This window comes from Wyeomyia smithii, chromosome 2, assembly GCF_029784165.1.
Source record: "Wyeomyia smithii strain HCP4-BCI-WySm-NY-G18 chromosome 2, ASM2978416v1, whole genome shotgun sequence".
NCBI lineage: Eukaryota > Metazoa > Arthropoda > Insecta > Diptera > Culicidae > Wyeomyia > Wyeomyia smithii.
This window is the reverse complement of record NC_073695.1, coordinates 83,355,957-83,380,752: the sequence shown is the minus strand read 5'-3', so window position 1 is coordinate 83,380,752 and position 24,796 is coordinate 83,355,957. Positions and strand designations below refer to the sequence as shown.

At 37.5% G+C, this 24,796-nt stretch overlaps 1 protein-coding gene across 2 annotated transcripts; it reads left to right on the top strand.

Annotated features, from left to right (window-relative positions):
* Nucleotides 1-19,482: 19,482 nt before the first annotated feature.
* LOC129720556 (keratin, type I cytoskeletal 10-like) lies at nt 19,483-21,578 on the top strand. 2 transcript variants are annotated; one of them, XM_055672034.1, is made up of 3 exons: nt 19,505-19,607; nt 19,946-20,076; nt 20,912-21,578. In XM_055672034.1, exons 2-3 carry the CDS (start codon nt 20,050-20,052, stop codon nt 21,215-21,217), a joined length of 333 nt encoding a protein of 110 aa, XP_055528009.1. In that variant the 5' UTR covers nt 19,505-19,607; nt 19,946-20,049; the 3' UTR covers nt 21,218-21,578. The 2 variants fall into 2 exon arrangements, with proteins under 2 accessions (XP_055528010.1, XP_055528009.1); XM_055672035.1 differs by lacking the exon at nt 19,946-20,076 and having other exon boundaries at nt 19,483-19,607.
* Nucleotides 21,579-24,796: the final 3,218 nt, after the last annotated feature.

Genomic DNA, 24,796 nt, shown 5'->3' with positions numbered 1-24,796 from the left:
GTATAAAATTGCGGTCCTGGCAGAGTCTTATAGTCCTGTTTTATGTAGCTTTCGTCATCCATGATAACACACCCCATTGTTTTAGTCAGAAGTTTGCCATAAAGCTTCCGAGCTTTCGGATTCACAGATTCAGCTTGTTTTGGATTTCGTTTTGGCTGCTTCTACTTCCGACGTGTCTGCAGCAGTGAAGGAAATGAAATGATTTTGAGCTGATTGTTTTTTCATCTTGAGTTGTGCACATCATGAAGTGCACAGTTCATGACTAAAATTGTATCCTCTCAATACGTAATAAAATGTTGGTGCCTTGGTCACTCGAAGATGACAAATACAACAGTTGACTACATACAACTCTGAGAATAGAGTGATGCGCGTTGCTCCGTTGTAATTCTCTCTTCGTACGTGGCGCATCGTAGGAAAAAAACGATAGCAACCAGCAAAAGAATAATTGAGAGTCCCATAAATGTTGGTTGGATTGCATCTCGCATCGCAGTGACGCAGCAGCGATGATGCGGTGCGGTGATGATGGGAGGGAGAGTAAGTAGTTCGGAAGGTATTTTTTTCAGCAGGTTTTCTATAGCAGCCAAACAGATACCAAAATGTGCTATGTTTGTTACCGAGAAATCATACGTTTGTTGTATTGCGTTGCGATTTCGTCAATGACATTACTCACTAGTTTTTGTTATGATTAGTGAATGGAATATTTTCCTCATACTAATTTGGGTAGTAACGTTATGGAAGCGTGAGAGGGGATGGAGTTTTGAAAATCTTTGAATAATGCTTGACTTGCTTTTGAACTGGTTTTGGATGCATTATTGCAGATTTTGATACTGCATTTTCACGTTTCAGTGCTGCGATTTCAGGTTTTAGTGCTGTATGCCAATTGTGTTGAACCGAATATACTTGTACAGAAGTACAGAAATAACACCGAGAGGTAAAATAAGGCTTCTTTAGCAAAAATTTGTGGAGGTTTGTAGAATTATCATTCTTATTAAACATATGCTGGCAACGACATTTTTATTATCACTGGACTTGTTTATTCATACTAAATTCAACAAGGAACTTGGAATATAAGCATAACAACTCAGATCTTTTTTTCCCTTCCTTTTCAATTTTCTATATTTCTGAGTACAAATGACATAAAGTATTTACAGATCAAATTTGTAACGGCTAATTTAACAAACATATTGACCCTAGTAAAAATGTTATGCAACTTAAATCCAAACAAAATATGGCAAGTGTTTTTTACGTCTAATGCCTGATTAATACCTGATAAAATCTGCAATATTTTGCAAATCATTAAAACTTTTTCTATCTTTCACAACAGTTCGAAAAACATAGAGGAGAAACAATTGGTATGATAAAAAGCTCATCGAAACTTTTTTCCTGATTGGTCTGATTTCAATTAGTCGAATGTTCGCGGAATACCAGTTCAAGAAACACTAGTTAGGGCCAACAATAGTGGTCTTAAAAGGCTTCGCGCTCATTCCACAGCCTTCCGACCGAAAAGCATTGCCACAACGATTATAAGGTTAGTTTCAGAGCTATATGCTCTGTACTGAAAACAGTTACAGTTTGAACCTTTGTTTTTATTTGTTTTGGAAATATTCGAACTGTTATTAAAATTTGTATACACTTGTAACAGTAAGGAAAAAATTCTTAATACATATTTAGAAGAAATTTGTTTTGTAAGTTCTCCGTACGTCACAATTGAATCAGTTGTAACACACCCTGTTGACACAGTGCGGTTCGATGGTTCGATTTTGGTAACATATTTATTTGCTTTCATTGATCACAGGGGGTTTGTTTCTGAAAAGTTGGTTGGGTTTGTAACGACAGATGTTGTTTGGCCATAATGGGTCAAGTAGGAGAAACATGCTGTTAGTGATAAATCAAACGGGCCCGTAACCTCAAAATTGCACAAAAGCTTGAAAACTCCGAAATTCAAAGAGTAGTAAATCTAGAATTTGTTTATATTAAAATGTTGATCTGACTTAACACCAACTAATTATATGTAAGGAATTACCCATCGTGAAAAAGTTTTTTTTTTTTTTATTCTCGCTTATTTTCCGTCGGTCTAGTTCCGCCACTGTTGTGGCCAATCACCGACGCCCAGGGAGACGACTCCACACCCAGGACCCTAACTCACGACCCGTTTGTTAACGGACCGGCGCCAACGGCTTTACTTCCTCATGCGATGGAAGGCGTGATCCCAGAGATTTTTCGCCTCAGAAAATCCCCCGGTGTCGGCTAGGATTGAATCTAGACCAGTTGGGTTGGTTGTGAGTGAATCACGCCACCTCACAACCATCGACACCTATGTCGGCGGTGGGATTCGAACCCAGGCGTCGAGGGTGGTTGGCAGAGACGTTACCAACCACACTAGGCCCCCGTTCGTATCGTGAAAAAGTTGAAGAGGTTGTTTATTAGACACGACCGCAGAGTTAACCTAGAATACGACAGCCTGTCTTAAGTCAATGTATTTCTTGCAATAGGTTTGGGAATACACTCAATGGGGTTAATCAATTTAATGGTCTCTCTGTTCCAGATGACGTTCACCTCTACAGACGGCACCGGTAACGACAAAGAACAACAGCAGAAGCTATGTGCAGCTAAGCAGTTTCACTTGACGCCATATCCAAAACAAGAATGAAATTGTATTGTTTTGTGGCTGTCTTTTGTATCAAGTTGCACTGAGAAAGCTTAATTTAGGCAGTGGCTACGATGAGGGCCAATAGTGCATTCCCGGTAACCTAGGTTTAATACGAACAATTTTCTGCAGTTTGCAGTAGCGTAGATAATTTTAAAACTGATCGCTGCAAATAGTAGGACTTGAGCGAAAAATTATGTGATTCAGGTTCACTGGCGCAAGCATTCTTCAAATAAATGTTAAAATACACTCAGTAAACTTTGAGGCTAAGCTGAAGTCAAAAGAGGTTAATAATGTTTGTCAATGCCATTTATTGACAACTGAATATTGTTTTTTGACATGGCAAATTTTTGATTTAGTTTTGAATGATTTACTGGGTAAAATCAACATGAGATGATTTATTTGAAACTATATATGATAATTTTTATCGCTATACTGCTAGTCACGCACGCTATATAGCTAGCCACGCACGCTGTAGATATGCACACACGCTATATAGCTAGCCACGCACGCTATAAACATGCACAGACATGCTATAGACATGCACAGACACGCTATAGACAAGCACAGAAATTATATAACCATGCACACGCAAGCCACGCACGCTATAGACATGCACGCGCTATATAGCTAGCCACGCACGCTAGCGACACACGCTATAAAAATTCACACACGTTATATATGTGCACACACCCTATATATATACACCCTGGAAGATGGTGGCTTCTCAAACCACCTGGCGGTGCGAGTCTCATTTAATTTCTGGCTGTATTCACCCAACGATATCTGAATTGAATTACCACTGGTGGGGTCCAACTCAGATTAAAAGGGAGCCGAACTGAAAAAGTTAGGCTCTGCAGCTAACCACTACCGCCGCCGCTGTTGCCCGCTGCTGCTCCACGCCGCGTTTGCCCACTGCCATCGCTGCTACTGTCCGCCGCTGCTGCCTGCTGCTAGTAAACTGAGATTGCTTGAGGAGAAGCAGTCTCTTATATAGCCCAACGAGTGCATTCCTGGCTAACTAGGTACTCCATTCTGTCGTCCATTTTAGGGAAAGGCAGCAAGCAACCAATCAAAGGTCGACATTTACGTTTCGACAAGGTTCAACAATTTTCAATAGTACAATAGTTCGAACAGTCAGATTACAATTTTCTGCATTTGGACGGTTGCTTAACCCTTTCCCGCTCATGGTGACTCTAGAGCACCAAGAATTATAATCACCATATCTTGACATAAAGTTGTTTGTTGTGCTTACGATTGTTCTATAAACTTTTATATGCTGCCTTAGAGCATCACTGGGCATTTTCTTCAAAATACTACAGTTGACAGTAATTTGAGTTAGTCTACAAAGTGTTCAGCTTGAATTTTCTCGTGAAGCTATAAATTTTAAACATAAACCTTGTGAGCGTTAGAGGGTTAAATGATTTTCCAATCGATTGCTGCAAAAATGACGGAAATCGGTTGAAAACTGACTGAGTTTAGAACGTTTGAAATTGGACAATTTTCGTGACGCTCTCCATGTTTTCGGTTTTCGAAATTGGATCCCTGTATTGAAGTTGAACCCCTATATATGTTGCCGTAAGACGTATTCTACGTCAAAAAAATCAATTTTGTCAATGATCAAGGAACAACTTTATTTGAAATAAAAAAGTCTCTCTCTCTCTCTCCAGCTCGAAGAAAACTAATAGTGTCAGATGAATCGTAGCTCTAGCCCCGCAATTGTCCTGTACACAGAATAAACAGAAGTTCAAATTTCAAGACGGAATGTAGCACCAAGGCATTGCTTTACATTATCAATACACAAAATTTAAAATTGTTAAAAAGTTGTTTAAGTTAATATTTCCGAAATCTCATTTTTTGTTGTGAAAACACTATAAAAGGTTAGCTAAATATTTGTTGTCTGATCATGGCAAACTGAGAGAGAAAAAGTTACGATGGCAGTTCGTAACGTTAATGACTTTTGGCCGATAGCTACAATTCTCCACCGCCGTACACCGGAAATTGCCATTCTCCGCCACAAACATTTGCCGAACTTTTTCGGATACATTATTTTTTCTTAGCCCTTTGTCCATCTTGACGCCTTATACCGACAAAAGCTTCTAACCAACTAGCAATTTGCACTTGCGCTTGCACCTACCAGCTACCACCAAAAAAAAACCCTGTTGAGTTGAGTGAGAGTAGGAAAACACGAACTCTCTTTCTTGAAAAAAAAATCCCCATCATTGAGTAAATATTTACGATCCAATTTCTCTTATTCATTACTTGTTCATAACGCGACTAACTTTATATTCTCAGCTGTGCACATAGAGAATAACATATATTGCGTGCTCCCACGATGAAAAGTACATCGTAAGAAGGAAGGCGGAGAGAGTGCACCAGTAACGATTTTTTTTTTTTTCAGTGCGTCTTGAACTGTCCTACAGATCAAACGTTTTTTCGGTTGCTTGTGGACTGGTCTTTGACTGCCTATAGCTTCAAAGTTTGTGTTTTGTCAGTGTGTCTTTTGAAGACTACCTGAAAGTTATTTCCCATCAGTCTTTCTCAAGACTACCTACTTTTGAATTTAACATTTCTTTTAACTTTTTTCGTATCACCTGAAACGGCTGGACGGAAAAAGAAACCTCGCATCGCTGCGGGGAGGAAAAGAGAGGCATCTCTTTCTGACACTTCGAGTGTCTGTAGTGACAATCCTTTTGATATTTTGCCTGAGCAAGAAGCTGGTGAAATGGAAGTTACCAATAATGAAACTATACAAAATATAAAATCTTTAAAAAAGGAGAAAGTTCCACCTATTGTGGTAACTATTTCTTCTGAATTTAATATATTCAAAAAGGAACTTTCAACGTTTGTTTCTGACGTTAAAGTTACCTATCAAATTGGCCGTAGAGGTGAATGCCGCTTATTAGCCGACTCAGTAAAGGGTCGTGATCGTCTTGTTCAGTATTTAACTGACAAGATGTACAAATTTTTTACATATGACACCAAGAACGCCAAGCCGTTCAAGGTTGTCTTGAAAGGTCTCACCAACGATCAAACCGTTGATGAGATCAAACTTACTTTAACAGAATTACTTGGCATAGCCCCTACCCAAGTAATTCTAATGAAACAAAAATCACGAGGCGAAAACAGTCAGAGAACTGGAATTTCCCTTGTTAATTATTTAATTCATTTTAACCGCAATAAGTTAACAACTTAAAATTTTTTGAAAAAGCACATGCTTTGTATAATGTGCGTGTTAAGTGGGAAATTTACAGGAAGTATGGCGGAGGTGAAAAGCATATCACCCAATGCCGTACTTGCCAACGTTATGGCCATGGTTCCAAATTCTGTAACATGGACCAAAAATGTCTTAATTGTGGAGACTCTTCTCACAAAAAGGACACATGTCCTGTGAAAGAGAGTAAAAATTTTCGCTGTGCGAATTGTAACGGCAACCATATGTCAAATTTTTATCAATGCCCAGTCCGTTTAGCAATTGTTAAGGCAAGGCAAGGTAAACAAAATTCAATTTCTCAATTAAAACCAACTTCAAAACAAAATTCTCCAAGCGTACCAGTGACGCATAGTTTACCTACTCCTTTGCATACCCGTTTAACTTATGCACAGGTTACAGGTAGTTCGAACATTATACCGCCTAGTGTTGGTAGTTCGAAAATGACCGTTAATATGGGTAAGCAAAACACGCTAGAAAATAATTGTACACCTATTACTCCAGCTAATATTGCTGCCGAAAATATTTTTTCTAATGTCAACTGCCTGGGGCCTATTACGGCAGGTAAACTTTCTTTTTTGCAACAGGCAATGTTCGATCTTATGAACGCCATGTTGCAGGCAAAATCAATGTTTGATGCCATTCAAATAGGCACAAATTTTACTATTAAAATTGTTTCTAATTTAAAATTTAGCAATGATTTAAAATAAAACAATTAAAATATTAAATTGGAATGCTCGCTCATTAAAGGCCAATGAGAATGAGCTTTTTGATTTTTTAACAGTAAATAATGTGCATATTGCAATTATTACTGAAACATTTTTGAAACCTAACATAAAATTAAAATATGATCCCAATTACATGGTTCATAGATATGATAGGATTCAGGGTTCCGGCGGTGGAGTTGCGATTGTTATTCATCGCCGAATCAAACATCGTGCTCTTCCCCATCTTGAGACGAAAGTTATTGAAACTTTGGGAATTGAAGTTCAAACTGAACTTGGGATTTCATTTATTGCCGCAGCATATTTACCATTTCAATGCCCACGCGAGCTCAAAAATTATTTTAAAGGTGATTTACAAAAACTCACCAGAAATCGTTCGAAATTTTTCATAATCGACGATTTTAACGCTAAACATCGTTCATGGAATAATTCTCAAAGTAATTCCAATGGCAAAATTTTATTCAATGATTGTTCTTCAGGATACTATTCTATTTTGTCTCCGAATAGCCCTACATGTTTTTCTTCTGTAAGAAACCCTTCAACAATTGATTTGGTGCTGACAGATCAAAGTCATGTATGTAGTGATTTGATCACACATGCTGACTTTGATTCTGACCATCTTCCAATAACTTTTTCTTTATCACATGAATCCGTTTTAAACCCTATGAGCTCTGTTTTTAATTATAACAAGGCTAATTGGGAAAGCTACAAAACTCATATTGAGAGAAATTTCAATAATGAGCTTGATTTGCAAAACGAAGTGAATATTGATTCCGCTTTGGAAGCATTAAAATGTGCAATTGTTGATGCCAGGAATTATTCTGTTCCAAAGGCTCAAGTGAAATTTGATTCATCAATAATTGACGAAAATCTTCAACTTCTAATTCGTTTGAAAAATGTCCGCAGACGTCAATATCAACGTTCTCGTGACCCTGTTTTTAAAACTATTTATAAAGATTTACAGAAAGAGATTAAACATAGATTTACTCTTCTGAAAAATCAAAATTTTGAGACTAAAGTTGAAAAATTGAAACCATATTCAAAACCATTTTGGAAGCTGTCGAAGATTCTTAAGAAACCTTCAAAGCCTATTCCAGTTTTAAAAGATGGTGAACGTTTTCTTGTATCCAATGAACAAAAGGCTCAAAGACTTGCTCAGCAGTTTGAGAGTGTTCATAACTCAAATTTGAATTTTGTGAGTCCAATTGAAAATGAAGTCACACGTCAATTTGATTTAATTTCTTCCCAGAATTTTTTACCTGCAGAAATAATTGTAACTAACTTGAATGAGATTTAATCAATTATTAAAATTTCAAAAATATGAAAGCACCTGGTGACGATGGAATCTTTAATATACTAATCAAACATCTCCCTGAGAGCACAATGGATTTTTTAGTGAAAATTTTCAATTGCTGCTTCTAAATTGCATATTTTCCCAAATTATGGAAAAATGCAAAAATTACTCCCATTTTAAAACCGGATAAGAACCCAGCTGAAGTTTCAAGTTATCGACCAATCAGTTTGCTTTCTTCAATAAGTAAACTGTTTGAGAGAGTTATTCTTAACAGAATGATGTCACACATCAACGAAAATGCAATTTTTGCAAATGAACAGTTTGGATTTCGCCATGGGCATTCCACAACTCATCAATTGCTCAGAGTTACTAATATGATACGAGCTAACAAATCTGAAGGTTATTCCACTGGAGCTGCTCTTTTAGACATAGAAAAAGCATTCGACAGTGTTTGGCATAAAGGTTTGATTGCGAAATTGCAAACTTTTAATTTTCCAATTTTCCTAATCAAAATTTTAAAAAATTATCTTACTGATCGAACTCTGCAGGTTGTCTATCAGAATTCAAAATCTGATAGATTTCCTGTCAGAGCAGGTGTACCTCAAGGTTCAGTCTTGGGTCCAGTCCTGTACAACATATTCACTTCAGATCTTCCTGATTTGCCTCCAGGATGCACAAAGTCATTGTTCTGCGATGACACAAGCATTTCCGTAAAAGGAAAAAGTCTTCGTGTCATATGCAGTCGATTGCAGAAAAGTTTAGATATTTTTTCTTCCTACTTGCAAAAGTGGAAAATCTCTCCCAATGCTTCTAAAATTCAAATGATAATTTTTCCGCATAAGCCTAGGGCTTCTTTCCTCAAGCCAAACAATAATCACGTTGTCAAGATGAATGGGGTTATTTTAAGTTGGTCCGACAAGGTTAAGTACTTGGGACTAATTTATGATAAAAAACTTATTTTCAAAGAGCACATTGAGAGTATACAAGCCAAGTGCATCAAATATACGAGATGTTTATATCCTCTCATTAACAGGAATTCTAAACTTTGTTTAAAGAACAAACTTTTGATTTACAAACAAATTTTTAGACCAGCAATGCTTTATGCTGTACCGATCTGGTCAAGTTGCTGTTCAACAAGGAAGAAAACGCTCCAAAGGATTCAGAATAAAATTCTGAAAATGATTTTGAAGCGTCCTCCTTGGTTTGGTACACTCGAATTACATAGACTTACTGGTGTTGAACCATTAGAAGCTATGTCAAATAAAATTATTAACAATTTTCGACAAAAATCGTTGCAATCCTCAATTGCTACGATAAGCTCTCTTTGTAGCCAATAAGTTAGCAATAAGTTAGTTGTAAGTTTACTTCCCCTTTTCTGACAAGTAGGTTTAAATCCCTACGAATGATAAGTCCTAATTGCGAAAGCAAACAAATCCTAACAATTAAAATTACAAATTTCTAACAGTGTTGAGAAGTCACCATTTGTGATTGGACACACATACTCATTATTTACTAATATTTATCATAAATACTTAAGCTACTAACAAATCCCTCCTTAAAAAAAAAAAAAAAAAAAAAAACGATTTTTTTTATATGGTGCTCTTTTGTGATCTTCGTTATTCACCTACCATGGAGGTCTGTTTGCAAATGTGCGAAGAATAAGAATAACTCGCACACTGACGACGATGTCAACGCATCATAGGCTTGGTTTATACGTATTCATTAGTCGCTAGAAGCGATTTTTTTCCATCGGTGGTCTGCAGACCCATTCTTCCCTTGGCACGCATAACGTTACTCGCCGAGGTTCCAAGCTTTCACGCCACATCTCGTACTGATACTGAAGGATGCCGCTTGTAGTATTCCTTAACCTTTTTGTCCATTGTGGGATCAACAGGCCCGGGTTTTCTACCACGTCTTGGGGCATCAGTAAATGTGCACTCCCCACAATACTTCCGCAATGCGGTTTGAACTGCTTCGACACTTATACCTTCTTCTCTGGCTAATTTTCTTATAGAAAGACCACTCACGGTGCCCCATTTGTGCACAATTCGCTTTCTTTGCTCGCATTTTCAAAATTTCGCACTAAATGTTAGAAAAAATGACAGCATCTGTTTCTTTTGGATGTAAACAACAGGACGCAGCCAACGTTTGGGTGAATACTGCACGTTATTTGAAATGACGGTTGATCGTAAGTGTATTTATAATTATCGGAACGGTCTTTAGTAAAATCGACCACTAATTCTAGCGCAGATAGGAAGGTTTATATGCGCACAAAAACTGGGTGCCATTGTGGGATATACCAGTGTCTGTGTAATTCTGTGATGTTTATCGATCTAAGGTGATACTACATTTTAAAATTACTGCGGTGAAACACCCCAAATATTAACAATTTCCTGAGGCAGTAAGTATTCGATAAAATCTATGATAATGTAAGTTTTTCAAGGTCAATTACAATACAATGGGGTCGCTTTTTCGCGGTTGGTTATACCACATTTAAAAGATTAGATTAAATATATTCATACTAAACTTATTTCATACCGCGTACAAACCATCTTCTGAATCGAGTAAAAATAATCCGCGTTATTGTAGAAATATCCCGTTCAAAAAAACGCATAAAAACCACCCCCGTTAAAAGCGACCCCAGTGTAATATTTAACGGTGAACTAGAATTCATAAGTTACAGAAGATTGCTTGTGTAATTTCACACTGTGCGTCCTTCTGTAAAACATTCTATACTTCCTGCATCAAAGGTACCGTGCAATGGGGTGAAATTGATCAGTGGGTTGAAATTGATCACCAGAAAATTCGTGATAAAAAATACTGATCAAAAGATATTGCTCTTACAACACTAGGCAATGTTAACGAGTCCTTAAACGCAACTTTTGCATGATTCACATACCTATCAAAGTTAACCCTTGCATGCCCGGTACATTTTTTCATATTTTCGAAAAATTCTTCTAACTCAGTCAAAATTCAATCAAATTTGATCAAACAAGTTTCCAAATAACAAAAAAAAGTATTGAATTTACTTAAAGTAAACTTAGTTGAGGGTTAATTACTTTAAATTTGGAGAAGTGAGTACAGTTTGATAAAAGCTCAAAAAATGTAATATTCAACTATGATCATGCCATACCATTGAAGAAATACTGATGAATTCGCAGGAAACCACAAAGATTTCAATTTTAGAGCTAGTTTTTGAGTTTTTGCAGCAAACCGAATTGAAATCGGTCTAACGACGATCACATAAGTGCAAATTTAGCAATAAGCAGCTCGTGAACCAAAATAAACAAATTTTAACCTGAAATATCGTTATTTTCGTTCCCAAACTAGCTGTAAATGATATTTTTCAGCACAGAAATCATCATTTATCTTTAGCATATCGAAAAAAAGCACATTGCCAAAAGAATGTATGGATTTCAATGGTGATCAATTTCACCCCAATTTAGCTCATAGTACCTTATAGATTTATCAAATTTATTTCATGTAGTAGACGATAAAAATTTCACCAATAGCTATAGGATTTACTGGAGCACATACCAGTACAGTAGGTTTCCGTTTTTGACAACAAAATTTTAAATTTGTTGAATCAGTTTCACCCTAGACCGGGTGTCAAAATCAGCTCAGTTTGTTGTGTAAATCATTGTATACTATGTATACAATGATTTACACAACAAACTGAGCTGATTTTGACACCCGGTCTAGGTTGAAACTCATTCAACAAATTTAAAATTTTGTTGTCAAAAACGGAAACCTACTGTACTTGTTTTAAAATTATACTATTTCAGGAAAAATGTACATGAAGCTAGTTAATTCGAAATTGTTATAAAAATTGATCAATTTCCCCACGTTCCATGGTATTCAAAATGGCATCCAGAAGTTGAACAAAGAACATCAATGCAGAAACTCTTTCATACGAGTATTTCTTCAAGCCAAGCTGCGCTGGATATGCCCGCGATCCTCACGTCTTACCGTTCATGATAGACGCGTAAGCACTTTAAATTCCAACGAAATTTCACCACTACATAACGGCTACGATTTTAGATTGCAACCCTGGTTGCCAGAACTCTAAGATAAATATTTTCATCAATGTTTAAATTTTCATTTTTTTGTTAGGAAGATTAGTAAAATAGCTCTAAAATATTGTTTAGGAATAAGTTCGCGGAAGCAAAATGCAACACGAAACCCAACCCAAATATTGTCCATAAAATAGACGGTAAAAAAACTATGAAATCTAATACTAACTACTTACATGAACGTCAACCCAGAGAGGGTTAGAAGGGGAGAAGGATAGAGAGGGAGAGAGAGAGAGAGAAAGGGAGAGAAAGAGAGAGAAAGGGAGAGAGATAGGGAGATAGTGAGAGAGCGAGGGAGAGAAGGAGAGAGAGAGGAGAGATAACGAAGAGAGCAGAGCTAAGAGGAAAGATAGAGAGGAAGAAGAGAGAAGGAGAAGAGAGAGGGAGAAGAGATTCAGAGAGAGAAGAGAGACAGAGAGAGAGAAGAGAGACAGAGAGAGAGAAGAGAGACAGAGAGAGAGAAGAGAGGCAGAGAGAGAGAAGAGAGACAGAGAGAGAGAGAAGAGAGATAGAGAAAGAGAAGAGAGGCAGAGAGAGAGAAGAGAGACAGAGAGAGAGAGAAGAGAGACAGAGAGAGAGAGAGAAGAGAGACAGAGAGAGAGAAGAGAGACAGAGAGAGAGAAGAGAGACAGAGAGAGAGAGAAGAGAGACAGAGAGAGAGAAGAGAGACAGAGAGAGAGAAGAGAGACAGAGAGAGAGAGAGAAGAGAGACAGAGAGAGAGAGAAGAGAGACAGAGAGAGACAGAGAGAGAAGAGAGAAGAGAGAGAGAGAGAGAGAGAGAGAGAAGAGAGAGAGAGAGAGAGAGAGAGAGAGAGAGAGAGAGAGAGAGACGAAGGCAGCCCATCAATCTGGGAGTTGAAAATAGGCCACTGAGGAGACAGGATCGTGGTTGTCTGCTCCGATGTTGGATTATTCGGTGAAAAAATTTAATGGAAGGAATCAATAAATTAACGTTGGACATGGCTCCCGATAAAGTAGCGTGTTACTGGTGTTCTTAAAATGGGTCTCTCACGCCGAACCGCTGGTTTGAAAAGGAAAGATTGCCAACCAGAGGATTGTTGGTTTCACGTGTCATTGGAACGTCGCGGTATTATTTTCGGAACGCGAATTGCCATAATCGCTGCGTGAAACGGTAACAAAAGGCAGTCGGTTCCGTCGGTTGAACGTCCGATACTAAGGAAGGTGAAGTAAGTCTAAAGAATAACGCTATTCCTGGCGGAATTCCCGGTGACCAACGAATTTGGTACTTCTGGGCTACTGTTCTTCAACGAGGCGACGACCATTGAGAATAGCCCTATTCCTCACTGTGGATTTTACACAGGTATATTGTTTTGAATCCTCCCTCTCTCGCAGGCATACTCCAGTCATCAGTTTTTGACGGCCGCATCGTACCACTTCAATTCATCAAATTTAGGTAATTAAAATGATTTGTATTGTATCCTTTATCTACCACTGAGCCTTGTATGTCTTGCATGCGCCTCTAGTTTTAATGCCTTTTTATCCAGGTGAGTTATCGACCGTATGTTTTCCTTAAACAGCGGTGGACTAGAGTCCAAACAACCCCTGAGCTAGACGTTTATTACAAAATGAAAAACAATTAAAATTCTTCTAACCTTTACCATTTTCATCCGATTTCGATAGTTTTCGCTCCAAAAGATTTAGTAACTTATCTACTTTCAAATCTGCGGATTTTTTGGATTTCTGGTCAGAATCTTACAATCATTGCTGCCGGATTCCAGATTTCCGGGAATGAGAAAACGCCTTCGGGCACCACTAACGCTTGAATAGCAGTAGCTTAGTTGCTGAATCTTTTGGTGCTAAACTATCGAAATCGGGTACCCTGTCGGGTACATAATAGTGTGCTTTTAAACGAGCACATAACCATTAAAACATTTTTGTATTGAACTGAAACAAAAAAAATCGGCAAAAAGTTGACGATAGCTCATAAAGCAAAAATCTTCCAGTCTCGACTTTGTATAATTTTCTGCATTTCCGCAACAGATATTCTCCAGGAAGTTGGTAGAAGACCGGCCAACGAAATATGACTTCGTTTTTTTTCATGGTTCAGGCCATTGGTTTGGCTATCAATCAAAATGTGTACCAAAATAAATGTTTGAAGAATTTTTTACCCCATTCCTTCTCAAGCACCATACCGATGGAAGGTATATGTATTTTTTTTTGTTCACACAACATTTATGTGACACGGCACAATACAAATTAATGTTTTACGGAGCCAATTAAATCTAATGCCTTATGGTCTAAAATATCTTATAAGCTAAAGGCAAATTCTTTACCCTCGCTGCCGACTACGAGCTGAAACTATATCTAATACTAAAACTAACATGTTTTTTTTTTGTTTCGCTGTTAAATTGGCACCTTGATGCTCTTCAAGTAGCTATAAACATGTAGCTTGTATGGCAAGTTTCGCTGAGCGAGAATATCACGAACTGGCACATAGGGCTGTATTCCTCGGGCCCTGAGGGTATCCAAAAGTAGAGATCTGGCGCCACAGAATTCAGCACACACCCAAACCACGTGTTCAATGTCTTGATACCCCAATCCACAAACGCAATGATTACTGCTCGCCAGCCCAATACGCAAGAGATGTGCATCTAGCCCGTAGTGGTTGGACATAATCCGAGACATCATGCGAATGAAATCTCGTCCTACATCCAATCCTCGAAACCAAGGTTTGGTGGAAACCTTGGGGATGATGCTGTGTAGCCACCTTCCCAGTTCTCCCTTATCCCACGAGGCCTGCCAGTTGACAAGTGTATTCTGACGAGAAAATTTTAAAAATTCATTGTAGGCAATTGGTCTGTTGTAAGTATCACCGTTTGTTGCGCCCACCTTAGCCAAAGTGTCCGCTTTCTCATTGCTCAGAATGGAACAATGAGAAGGGACCCACACTAAGGTAATCTGAGAAGATTTTTCGGATAAAGCACTCAGATGTTCCCGTATTTTCCCCAGGAAATACGGAGAGTGCCTTGCATCCTTCATCGATCGGAGAGCCTCAATAGAACTGAGACTGTCCGTAAAGATGAAGTAATTGTCCGTGGGCATTGTTTCAATAATCCCTAAGGTATACTGAATTGCAGCCAATTCTGCGACGTAAACAGAAGCAGGATAATCGAGCTTGTAGGAGGCGGTAAAATTATTGTTGAAGATACCGAAGCCAGTGGACCCGTTGAGAAGCGATCCATCAGTATAAAACGCATTGTCGCAGTTGATGTTTTTATATTTGTTATAAAATATTTTAGGGATCTGCTGCACGCGTAAATGATCCGGGATTCCACGAGTTTCTTCCATCATGGATGTATCGAAAAACACAGTAGAAACAGAAGTATCCAATAAGTTGACACGATTGGAGGTGTATGAGGAAGGATTTATACTTTGAGACATGTGATTGAAATACACAGTCATGAAACGGGTTTGAGAATTAAGTTCAACTAGCCTATCGAAATTTTCAATTACCAAGGGGTTCAAAACCTCACATTTGATTAGAATACGAGTAGTCAGATCCCAAAAGCGGTCTTTTAATGGGAGAACGCCCGCCAAAACTTCCAAACTCATCGTATGGGTCGAATGCATGCAACCTAAGGCAATACGTAAACAGCGATACTGCAATCGTTCCAGCTTGATTAAATGAGTGTTTGCAGCAGAGCGGAAGCAGAAACACCCGTACTCAAGCACCGACAATATCGTTGTTTGGTAAAGCCTTATGAGGTCTCCTGGCTGGGCGCCCCACCATGATCCAGTAATTGTCCGGAGTAAATTCACTCTTTGTTGACATTTTTTCATCAAATACCGAACGTGACATCCCCAGGTGCCTTTCGAATCGAACCAGACACCAAGATATTTAGATACCAAAACCTGAGAAATCGTTTCACCCATTAACTGTAAGTGGAGCTGAGCAGGCTCATGCTTCCTAGAAAAAACTACTGTCTCAGTCTTCTCCGGAGAGAATTCGATACCTAGCTGTAAAGCCCAAGCAGACAAATTGTCCAAGGTATCTTGCAATGGTCCTTGCAAATCGGCAGCTTTGGCTCCTGTAACAGAGACCACGCTGTCGTCTGCAAGTTGTCTTATCGTGCATAAATTTGCCAGACATGCGTCAATGTCATTCACATAAAAATTGTAAAGAAGAAGGTATATGTATTGACCAGATAAAGCATCATTATGTAGCATATTATGTAAAATAACGCTAACGTTCCTAAACAACTACCTGACCCTATTTGTGCCCGAAAAACGCAACACTACAAATCTGCCTTAGTGTCGCCCAACAACTGAAGAGCAACGAATTACAAACAGTTGATCGGTAGAATCAAGAGAAGCGTTCGAAAAGTTGACTTGAATGCCGTACACCGCGCTTGTTCCGGTATCATGAAAAAGCTTCGTCAGAAAGCCGATTACGCAATAATGCATCTATATTCATGAGAAACAAATCAGTTTTTCGTGAAGTAAATCTTTCTCTTTTTGTTAGCAGTAGAAAAAAATCCAAAATTTTAGATGTCACCCGTTATTAACAAAATCTCATAGAAGAACTTCAACACAAGTCCAAATAATAATCATATCGCCGAATATTAACTAATAAATAAAGTTTCAGAGAACAGCAAAAGGTCCTGTCGTGTAAAGAATATGCGTATTTTTTCTAAGATAATTAATATTTAGTTTTACTTTTCATATTTCTCAGAAAGCATTTTTAAAATAAACAGCGTTCCAGCTAGTGTCGGATGGTTAGAAGTGGATTCTTCTTAAGACGACTTCAACCATGGTATCCGCCATATCGTCCTCCTCCACGGTGCTTCCACTTTTTGTGATGATAGCGGCTTTCAGCACCTTCCATATCATCAAAATCGATCTGTTGTGATTCAACAAACTGCAATGCAGCCGATCCCTGCTGAAGTGTAGCAGCAGCAGCGGCAGATTCAGGTTTCTCGTCCAAACCATGCGCCAGTGCGGTAAAGCACAGAGCACTGATAAGTAGAAAGATTGCGATCTATAATAAAGAACAATTAGTCATTGTAACTGATAGTTTATCGTTAAAAATGTTCTAGATGGTTGCCGAGTTTTCATTTTTTTTTCTACCGTTCGTGAGAAAAATGCAAAGCAACTCCTTCTGCTCGACCCTTAAGGACAGAAAAAATATACCCTACTATTAACCACTATTAAAATATAGTTCTCAGCTCATGGTAATCACGTCTCACGTCTCCATTGTTTGAACTGACACGCTTTATAACCCGCAATCGATGGATTGAAAAAAAATACATTTAATGATTCCCGAAAGGCAATCAATCTAGTTAACCTTTAGTATCACTAACAACACTTGAGAGGCTTAACATTGATGAAAGAAAATGATACCTTCATTACGAATAAACACGGCTGTTACTCCGGAGGCTAGTACAAACTATATTTTTCCCTTAGCTCGATTAAACGATCAATGATCCGAGTAGTACTGATACCGGGTCGAATGATTTGGTACGGTTATATAGGCAACCATTGTGCGCCTGGGATACCCAAGGAACTTGTTTAACGAGAATACTAGTGAATACCGCGTAATCAATTTACGATATCAAATTGCAAGCATCGAACCCTTCGCAAACCGTTTGAAGATGCACTATGGGTTAATTAAAAGGTTGTGCATACATTATAAAGTGGGATCGGGGGAGTTTTATCCAAAAGATATAATCTGACGAATCTATACTTTGATTGGTGCCAATTATTAAAGTGGGATTTTCATTGTTGAAAAAAAAACTTGGATCTGAGCTCATTTGAGGATAAGTAAACATTATCTAGTATTGTATGATCAGTATCTTTTGACAAATACTTTCTAATATTTCTAGGTGATCAATGTAGCTCCACTGAACGGTACACTTTTTTTTATACATAGAATCTAATAATTCCAAAATACTGTGTCTGTGATACCCCGAACGTGTTTTCTGGGCGAGCATCAAACTTGTAACACCTTCCTTGGCATTCTTTCTCTCAATTATACGATCAAATAATTGTCAACAGAAATTCGTTATTAGTTACACAAATAAATCCAATATTAATGTTTTAACATTTTTGCATGTTTTGAGAGTAAATTTTGTAGGCCGAAAATATCAGTACCTCGAAATTACCCTCTACAACCCTAGCTCTCAAAGCAACATTCAAAAACTCTAATAATTGACATAATTCAACTCTAGGCAATCTTCATATATTTAAATATACAAACAAATGCTGAAGATAGTGCTTATAGACAACTAATAGTAGTTGTGATGGATCATAGAACATCATTTTTGCATGTTTCTTATTATTAGCCCCCGATTTATTAACATTGTTCCTATTTTTGTGAATTTTCAATATGTTTATGAATTGATAACTCTAACGCCAGACCGATAACTGCCCTGTTTAGCGGTGCATTATCATTATTAGCATCTTGATAAATTGAATACATTTCAGACTCAACTAATACAATGTTAACTTGCTTCCTAACTGTGAGCGCTGTCATATAATATTACACTGCTCTACCAGTACACCCCCGGACCATCATGCGCGGCCATAGTTCATAATTTATTACGGTTTATTACAAGTGACAGATCAAGCACGTGCTTTAACACGTACAATGTCATCATCTGCAACAAGCGGCCGACTACAACCAATCACGACTGTCTTACAAATGCGCCATCCGATGGCTCTGTTAGTTTTTATTTTTAAAATGTTGTAAGCAATTAACAGTTTACTAATGGTGTACCATTTGCTAATTCGGGCCACCTGCGACGGTATCACACGACAAAAGTTGTTATTGGTAACACTATGAGAAACGTTAATTCCGAAATAGCTTTATGGATTGAGAGAAACTATAATTTTAATTCTAAGAAAAATGTTGTCTTCATTTAGACAAATAACTATTTTTACTCTTATTTATCACGTTTTCTGTTGTTTAATTGGGAGCACTGGGCCTTTCGGATCATACCATCTACTATCTATTATAGTTTCGAACAACAGAAAAAATAGATTCATATGTTCACACTATAAGCTAACGTATTTGATATGAAAAGGTACTTTGCACAATCATGTCCCAATTGTTTAGCTGCCAAGACGCACAAGAAACGTCTTTTCCTCCTCTGGGTGGATTTGATTCTATTTTTGTTTGTTACACTCAATGCATCTGGATTATTAGCAGGACACTAATTGGATCCAGCGTTGCTAGGTATCCAGATTTAGCTGGATTATCCAGATTTTTGAACATGTATCCAGGTAAACAGCTCCAGGATGTCCAATTATCCAGATTTTTCATGGATAATCCAGATTTTATCCAGATTTTATTTTCTCTGTTCCGCAAAAAGGTCATCACTTCAATTTTGGCGCGAAATTTTGCAATTTTGTCACCTCAAATTTTGCGTACCCCAAGACTTTTATCCGAAAAATTAACCCTTCACCCAACGAAATGACTGCCAGATTTTTTCCAGATTTTTATTTTGCCTTTTCCAGATTTAAAAAAAAAATGACCTGGCAACGCTGATTGGATCGTGTTTTTTTGGTGCATCCTATATCCCTATCTCCCACGGATCTAATCCATCAGTCGGAGGTGATTTCGAATGAAGATAACAAGTGCTCCCGCAGTTGGTTTTGTTGGAAGAAAAACGATGAGCTTTCAGTAGAATGATAAAGGTACGGTCGTGATGTAAATATTGTTAAGTGACTGCTAATGAAAATATTTTTTTGTGATTGACGCTTGAGTGAGGGCTTAAGGACGTGGATCGTGCGAGAGTTGTTATTCGAAATAAAAGTTTTTTTTTGGTTCTGCAAGTACGCGAAAACAATGGACATTTTTCTGGAGTAGCCAAATGCAATGCAAACTAAAAAAAAAACCGATTTTTCTTGAAACGATGCTAGTGTAGTGCTTGTAGGGTTTTTGGATAACTAAAAACTTTCTCAACTGCCCATTTGTGCATAAGTGTTAAAGTATTTTTATGTTACACTCGTCATTTCTTCTGTCTGTTTTACAGAACATTCATCAAAATAAGATACAAAGAAAGAGTTATTTATCGAAAGGTTCCCGATATAATATATTATAAGAAATCATTCGGAAGGTACTGAAAACCGCAATAAAATGCAATCGAAACTACAAAAATTGCACGTAGGTATCTGTCAAAGTGAATTCCATAAAATTATTATCAAAAATTTTAAAAACACGTATCATATAGTCATGGGTCAATCATTATGGGTCAGTCAACGTATAATCTGAAGTTCAAAAAATATATATAAATTCGGAAAATAACACCAGTCAACACTGATTTTTCCGTAGATCTTAAACTGGAAGAATATTGAAGAATATAAATTTTTAACCGCCCCTGTGAATTCCGGTGCCATTAGTTTGGCTATAAGTGCGTTATAAAGACGCAGAGTAATTAGTTGCCGGGTTCGCCGCTTCTATGGTTACTTAGAGGAAAACTCATTTAAGACTCTGAAGACTTTACGCACTTCCGACTTGACCAGGGGCACGAAAACTCACAAAAATGGTTAAAAAGCTACAATTTTTCATTTTTCTTCTGCGTGTAATACAATTACTGATTAGCAATGCAAATACTAATTTGTAATACACTCACTAATCAGTAATACATTTACTATTTAGTGAAAAACACCAATAATACGACATAAGTGACGACTTGAGCTATTCTCAAGTCGCCCGCCTCAGCTTTCTGCTTAAGGTGCATTATAAATAATGCCACTCGCTAGATCATCGATAATAAATAAAAACGATTACTACAATTAGCTCCAGTGGCAACAAATTCGCTTTGTGTACCTCCTTCAATCGTGATCTCAGATGAAAACAAAATTAATAACGATCAATCGAAAGCAGTTCGAAGCGGTTTGTTGCGAATTTTTAACATAACAAAACTCATTCTCCCGGGGGAAGTACCCCGCGATCCGGTTATTACAAATTATCACTAATCATTTTATCCCATTCGCAGATAATCATTCTACTCACGGGCCTCCTGGCCACCGACGTTTGGTCTATACCGGCAAACGTCAATTCTCAACCGGCAGTGGAAGCGCAGAATGATTTGACCGGTGCGGAGTCGGCTCAATTCGGTGGTTATGGTGGTGGATACGGCGGCTATGGAAGAGGTTACGGAGGTTATGGAGGATACGGCAGAGGATATGGTGGTGGTTATGGTGGAGGAGGGTACGGTGGTGGTCTCGTCGGAAATATCGGCTATGGCCGCACTCCGTACGTGGGAACAGGTTTTGGAGGTGCAGGATTCTTGGGTCGTTGATATTGAAAACTTGTAATGATATTAAGTAATACAACTTAAACATATATTTGTAATCAAAATCTTGAAGAATAGCGACTTGTAAGTATAGATTAATGGAATATTATATAAGTGTATAACAACTTGAAGGTGAAGGAACAATTATCAAATTTAGTTACGGCTACTAAGTATTACTTCCAAGGTTTATTTTGAAAGATTTGTTAACATAAAGCTATAAATAAATTTATACGCGTCGTTTATGAGTCTGTAGACAGCCATGAAGTATTTGTAGAATTGTGATTTATCTAATATAAATAGAGTCAACCACCAAGCTATGAAACTTTGGGGAAATAAATATGAACGGTCGTTTCTTGACCAAGCCCAATGCTAAAGCTATATTTGTATGCGAAACATATCGAAAAAATCATAATATTTTCCGTATGACGTACCTTACTGCATCAAATTTCGAACACTTGAGCTATGATATACAGTGTCGGACATAAGTTAAGCAACTAGTTTTGAGGTATGCAAACCTGACTCAAAAAATATATATTAAAGCGACGCTCATTGCTTTCGGGTTCGGATGATGTTTTGCCTTTCTCCTAGAAAGGTATAGCAATCACTGGAAAAACCGAAGGTATAAAAGTGGTCCCAATGGCCGAATGTCATATACCACTCGACTTCTTTCCACGAACTGAGCATTTTCTGTATGTATGTATGTATGTGTGTATGTGTGTGTGTGTATGTGCAACTTTTTTTTCTCACTCACTTTTCTCAGAGATGGCTGGACCGATTTTCATAAAATTAATTGCAAATGAAAGGTCCAGTTGCGCCATAGGTTGCTATTGAATTTCATTGTAATCGGATTTTTAGTTTAGAGGTTATGTATCAAAATGTAAAAATCACGAAACATCAATATCTCAGAAACCACGCAACCGATTTCAATAAAACTGGTTTTAAATGATTGGGCTGTCTTCAGAACCCTTAACTTTTGAATTTCGTTATGATTGAACATATGGTTCAAAAGTTATGTAAAGAAAAGTTATCCTGAGGTTGTTCAAACTAACTCATTTTTCTCAGTGATGGCTTAACCGATTTTCACAAAATCAGTGTCAAATGAAAGGTCTAGTTGCCCCATAGGTTGCTATTGAATTTCATTGCAATCGGATTGTAACTGTGTCCGTTGTTCATAAAAATGTGAAATCACATAATGAAAGTAAACATATTGACTTTCTCCTAACGATCACTGGCTAATTAAAAGGTAGAAAAATGATTGAAATGGCCGAATGTCATATACTACTCAACTTAGTTCAACGAATCGAGCATTTTCTGCATATATGCATGTATAGGTGTATATGTTTGTCTGTGGGTGTGTACGTGTGTACGTGCACTCACTTATCTCAGAGATGGTCTGACCGATTCTTTCTATCTCGGTGTCAACTGAAGGGTCTATTTGCCGCTTAGGTTGCTGCAATGAAATTAATTGCAAATGAAAGGTCTAGTTGCCCTATAAGACCCTATTGAATTTTATTGTAATCTGATTTCTAGTTTAGAGGTTATGTTTTAAAATGTAAAAATCACGAAACATCAATAACTCAGAAACTACACAATCGATTTTAACAAAATTGGTTCAAATAAACGGGCTACCTAAAAACCCTTAACTTTTGAATTTTATGAAGATTGAACATGTGGTTCAGAAGTTATGGAAAGAAACGTGTTCTGGAGACTATTTAATCTCACTCATGTTTCTCAGAGATGGCTGGACCGATTTCCATAAAATTAGTGTCATATGGAAGGTCTTGTTGCCCCATAAGCAGTGAAGGAAATGAAATGATTTTGAGCTGATTGTTTTTTCATCTTGAGTTGTGCACATCATGAAGTGCACAGTTCATGACTAAAATTGTATCCTCTCAATACGTAATAAAATGTGCCTTGGTCACTCGAAGATGACAAATACAACAGTTGACTCGTACAACTCTGAGAATAGAGTGATGCGCGTTGCTCCGTTGTAATTCTCTCTTCGTACGTGGCGCATCGTAGGAAAAAAACGATAGCAACAACCGCAACAAGCAAAAGAATAATTGAGAGTCCCATAAATGTTGGTTGGATTGCATCTCGCATCGCAGTGACGCAGCAGCGATGATGCGGTGCGGTGATGATGGGAGGGAGAGTAAGTAGTTCGGAAGGTATTTTTTTCAGCAGGTTTACTATAGCAGCCAAACAGATACCAAAATGTGCTATGTTTGTTACCGAGAAATCATACGTTTGTTGTATTGCGTTGCGATTTCGTCAATGACATTACTCACTAGTTTTTGTTATGATTAGTGAATGGAATATTTTCCTCATACTAATTTGGGTAGTAACGTTATGGAAGAGTGAGAGGGGATGGAGTTTTGAAAATCTTTGAATAATGCTTGACTTGCTTTTGAACTGGTTTTGGATGCATTATTGCAGATTTTGATACTGCATTTTCACGTTTCAGTGCTGCGATTTCAGGTTTTAGTGCTGTATGCCAATTGTGTTGAACCGAATATACTTGTACAGAAGTACAGAAATAACACCGAGAGGTAAAATAAGGCTTCTTTAGCAAAAATTTGTGGAGGTTTGTAGAATTATCATTCTTATTAAACATATGCTGGCAACGACATTTTTATTATCACTGGACTTGTTTATTCATACTAAATTCAACAAGGAACTTGGAATATAAGCATAACAACTCAGATCTTTTTTTCCCTTCCTTTTCAATTTTCTATATTTCTGAGTACAAATGACATAAAGTATTTACAGATCAAATTTGTAACGGCTAATTTAACAAACATATTAACCCTAGTAAAAATGTTATGCAACTTAAATCCAAACAAAATATGGCAAGTGTTTTTTACGTCTAATGCCTGATTAATACCTGAAAAAATCTGCAATATTTTGCAAATCATTTAAACTTTTTCTATCTTTCACAACAGTTCGAAAAACATAGAGGAGAAACAATTGGTATGATAAAAAGCTCATCGAAACTTTTTTCCTGATTGGTCTGATTTCAATTAGTCGAATGTTCGCGGAATACCAGTTCGAGAAACACTAGTTAGGGCCAACAATAGTGGTCTTAAAAGGCTTCGCGCTCATTCCACAGCCTTCCGACCGAAAAGCATTGCCACAACGATTATAAGGTTAGTTTCAGAGCTATATGCTCTGTACTGAAAACAGTTACAGTTTGAACCTTTGTTTTTATTTGTTTTGGAAATATTCGAACTGTTATTAAAATTTGTATACACTTGTAACAGTAAGGAAAAAATTCTTAATACATATTTAGAAGAAATTTGTTTTGTAAGTTCTCCGTACGTCACAATTGAATCAGTTGTAACACACCCTGTTGACACAGTGCGGTTCGATGGTTCGATTTTGGTAACATATTTATTTGCTTTCATTGACCACAGGGGGTTTGTTTCTGAAAAGTTGGTTGGGTTTGTAACGACAGATGTTGTTTGGCCATAATGGGTCAAGTAGGAGAAACATGCTGTTAGTGATAAATCAAACGGGCCCGTAACCTCAAAATTGCACAAAAGCTTGAAAACTCCGAAATTCAAAGAGTAGTAAATCTAGAATTTG

What these genes read in the sequence shown, in the direction of transcription:
- LOC129720556 (XM_055672034.1), top strand. Translation starts at nt 20,050, where the DNA reads ATGCAATCGAAACTACAAAAATTGCAC. An exon ending in CGAAACTACAAAAATTGCAC is followed by an intron (nt 20,077 to 20,911) that starts GTAGGTATCTGT and finishes TCCCATTCGCAG; the next exon opens with ATAATCATTCTACTCACGGG.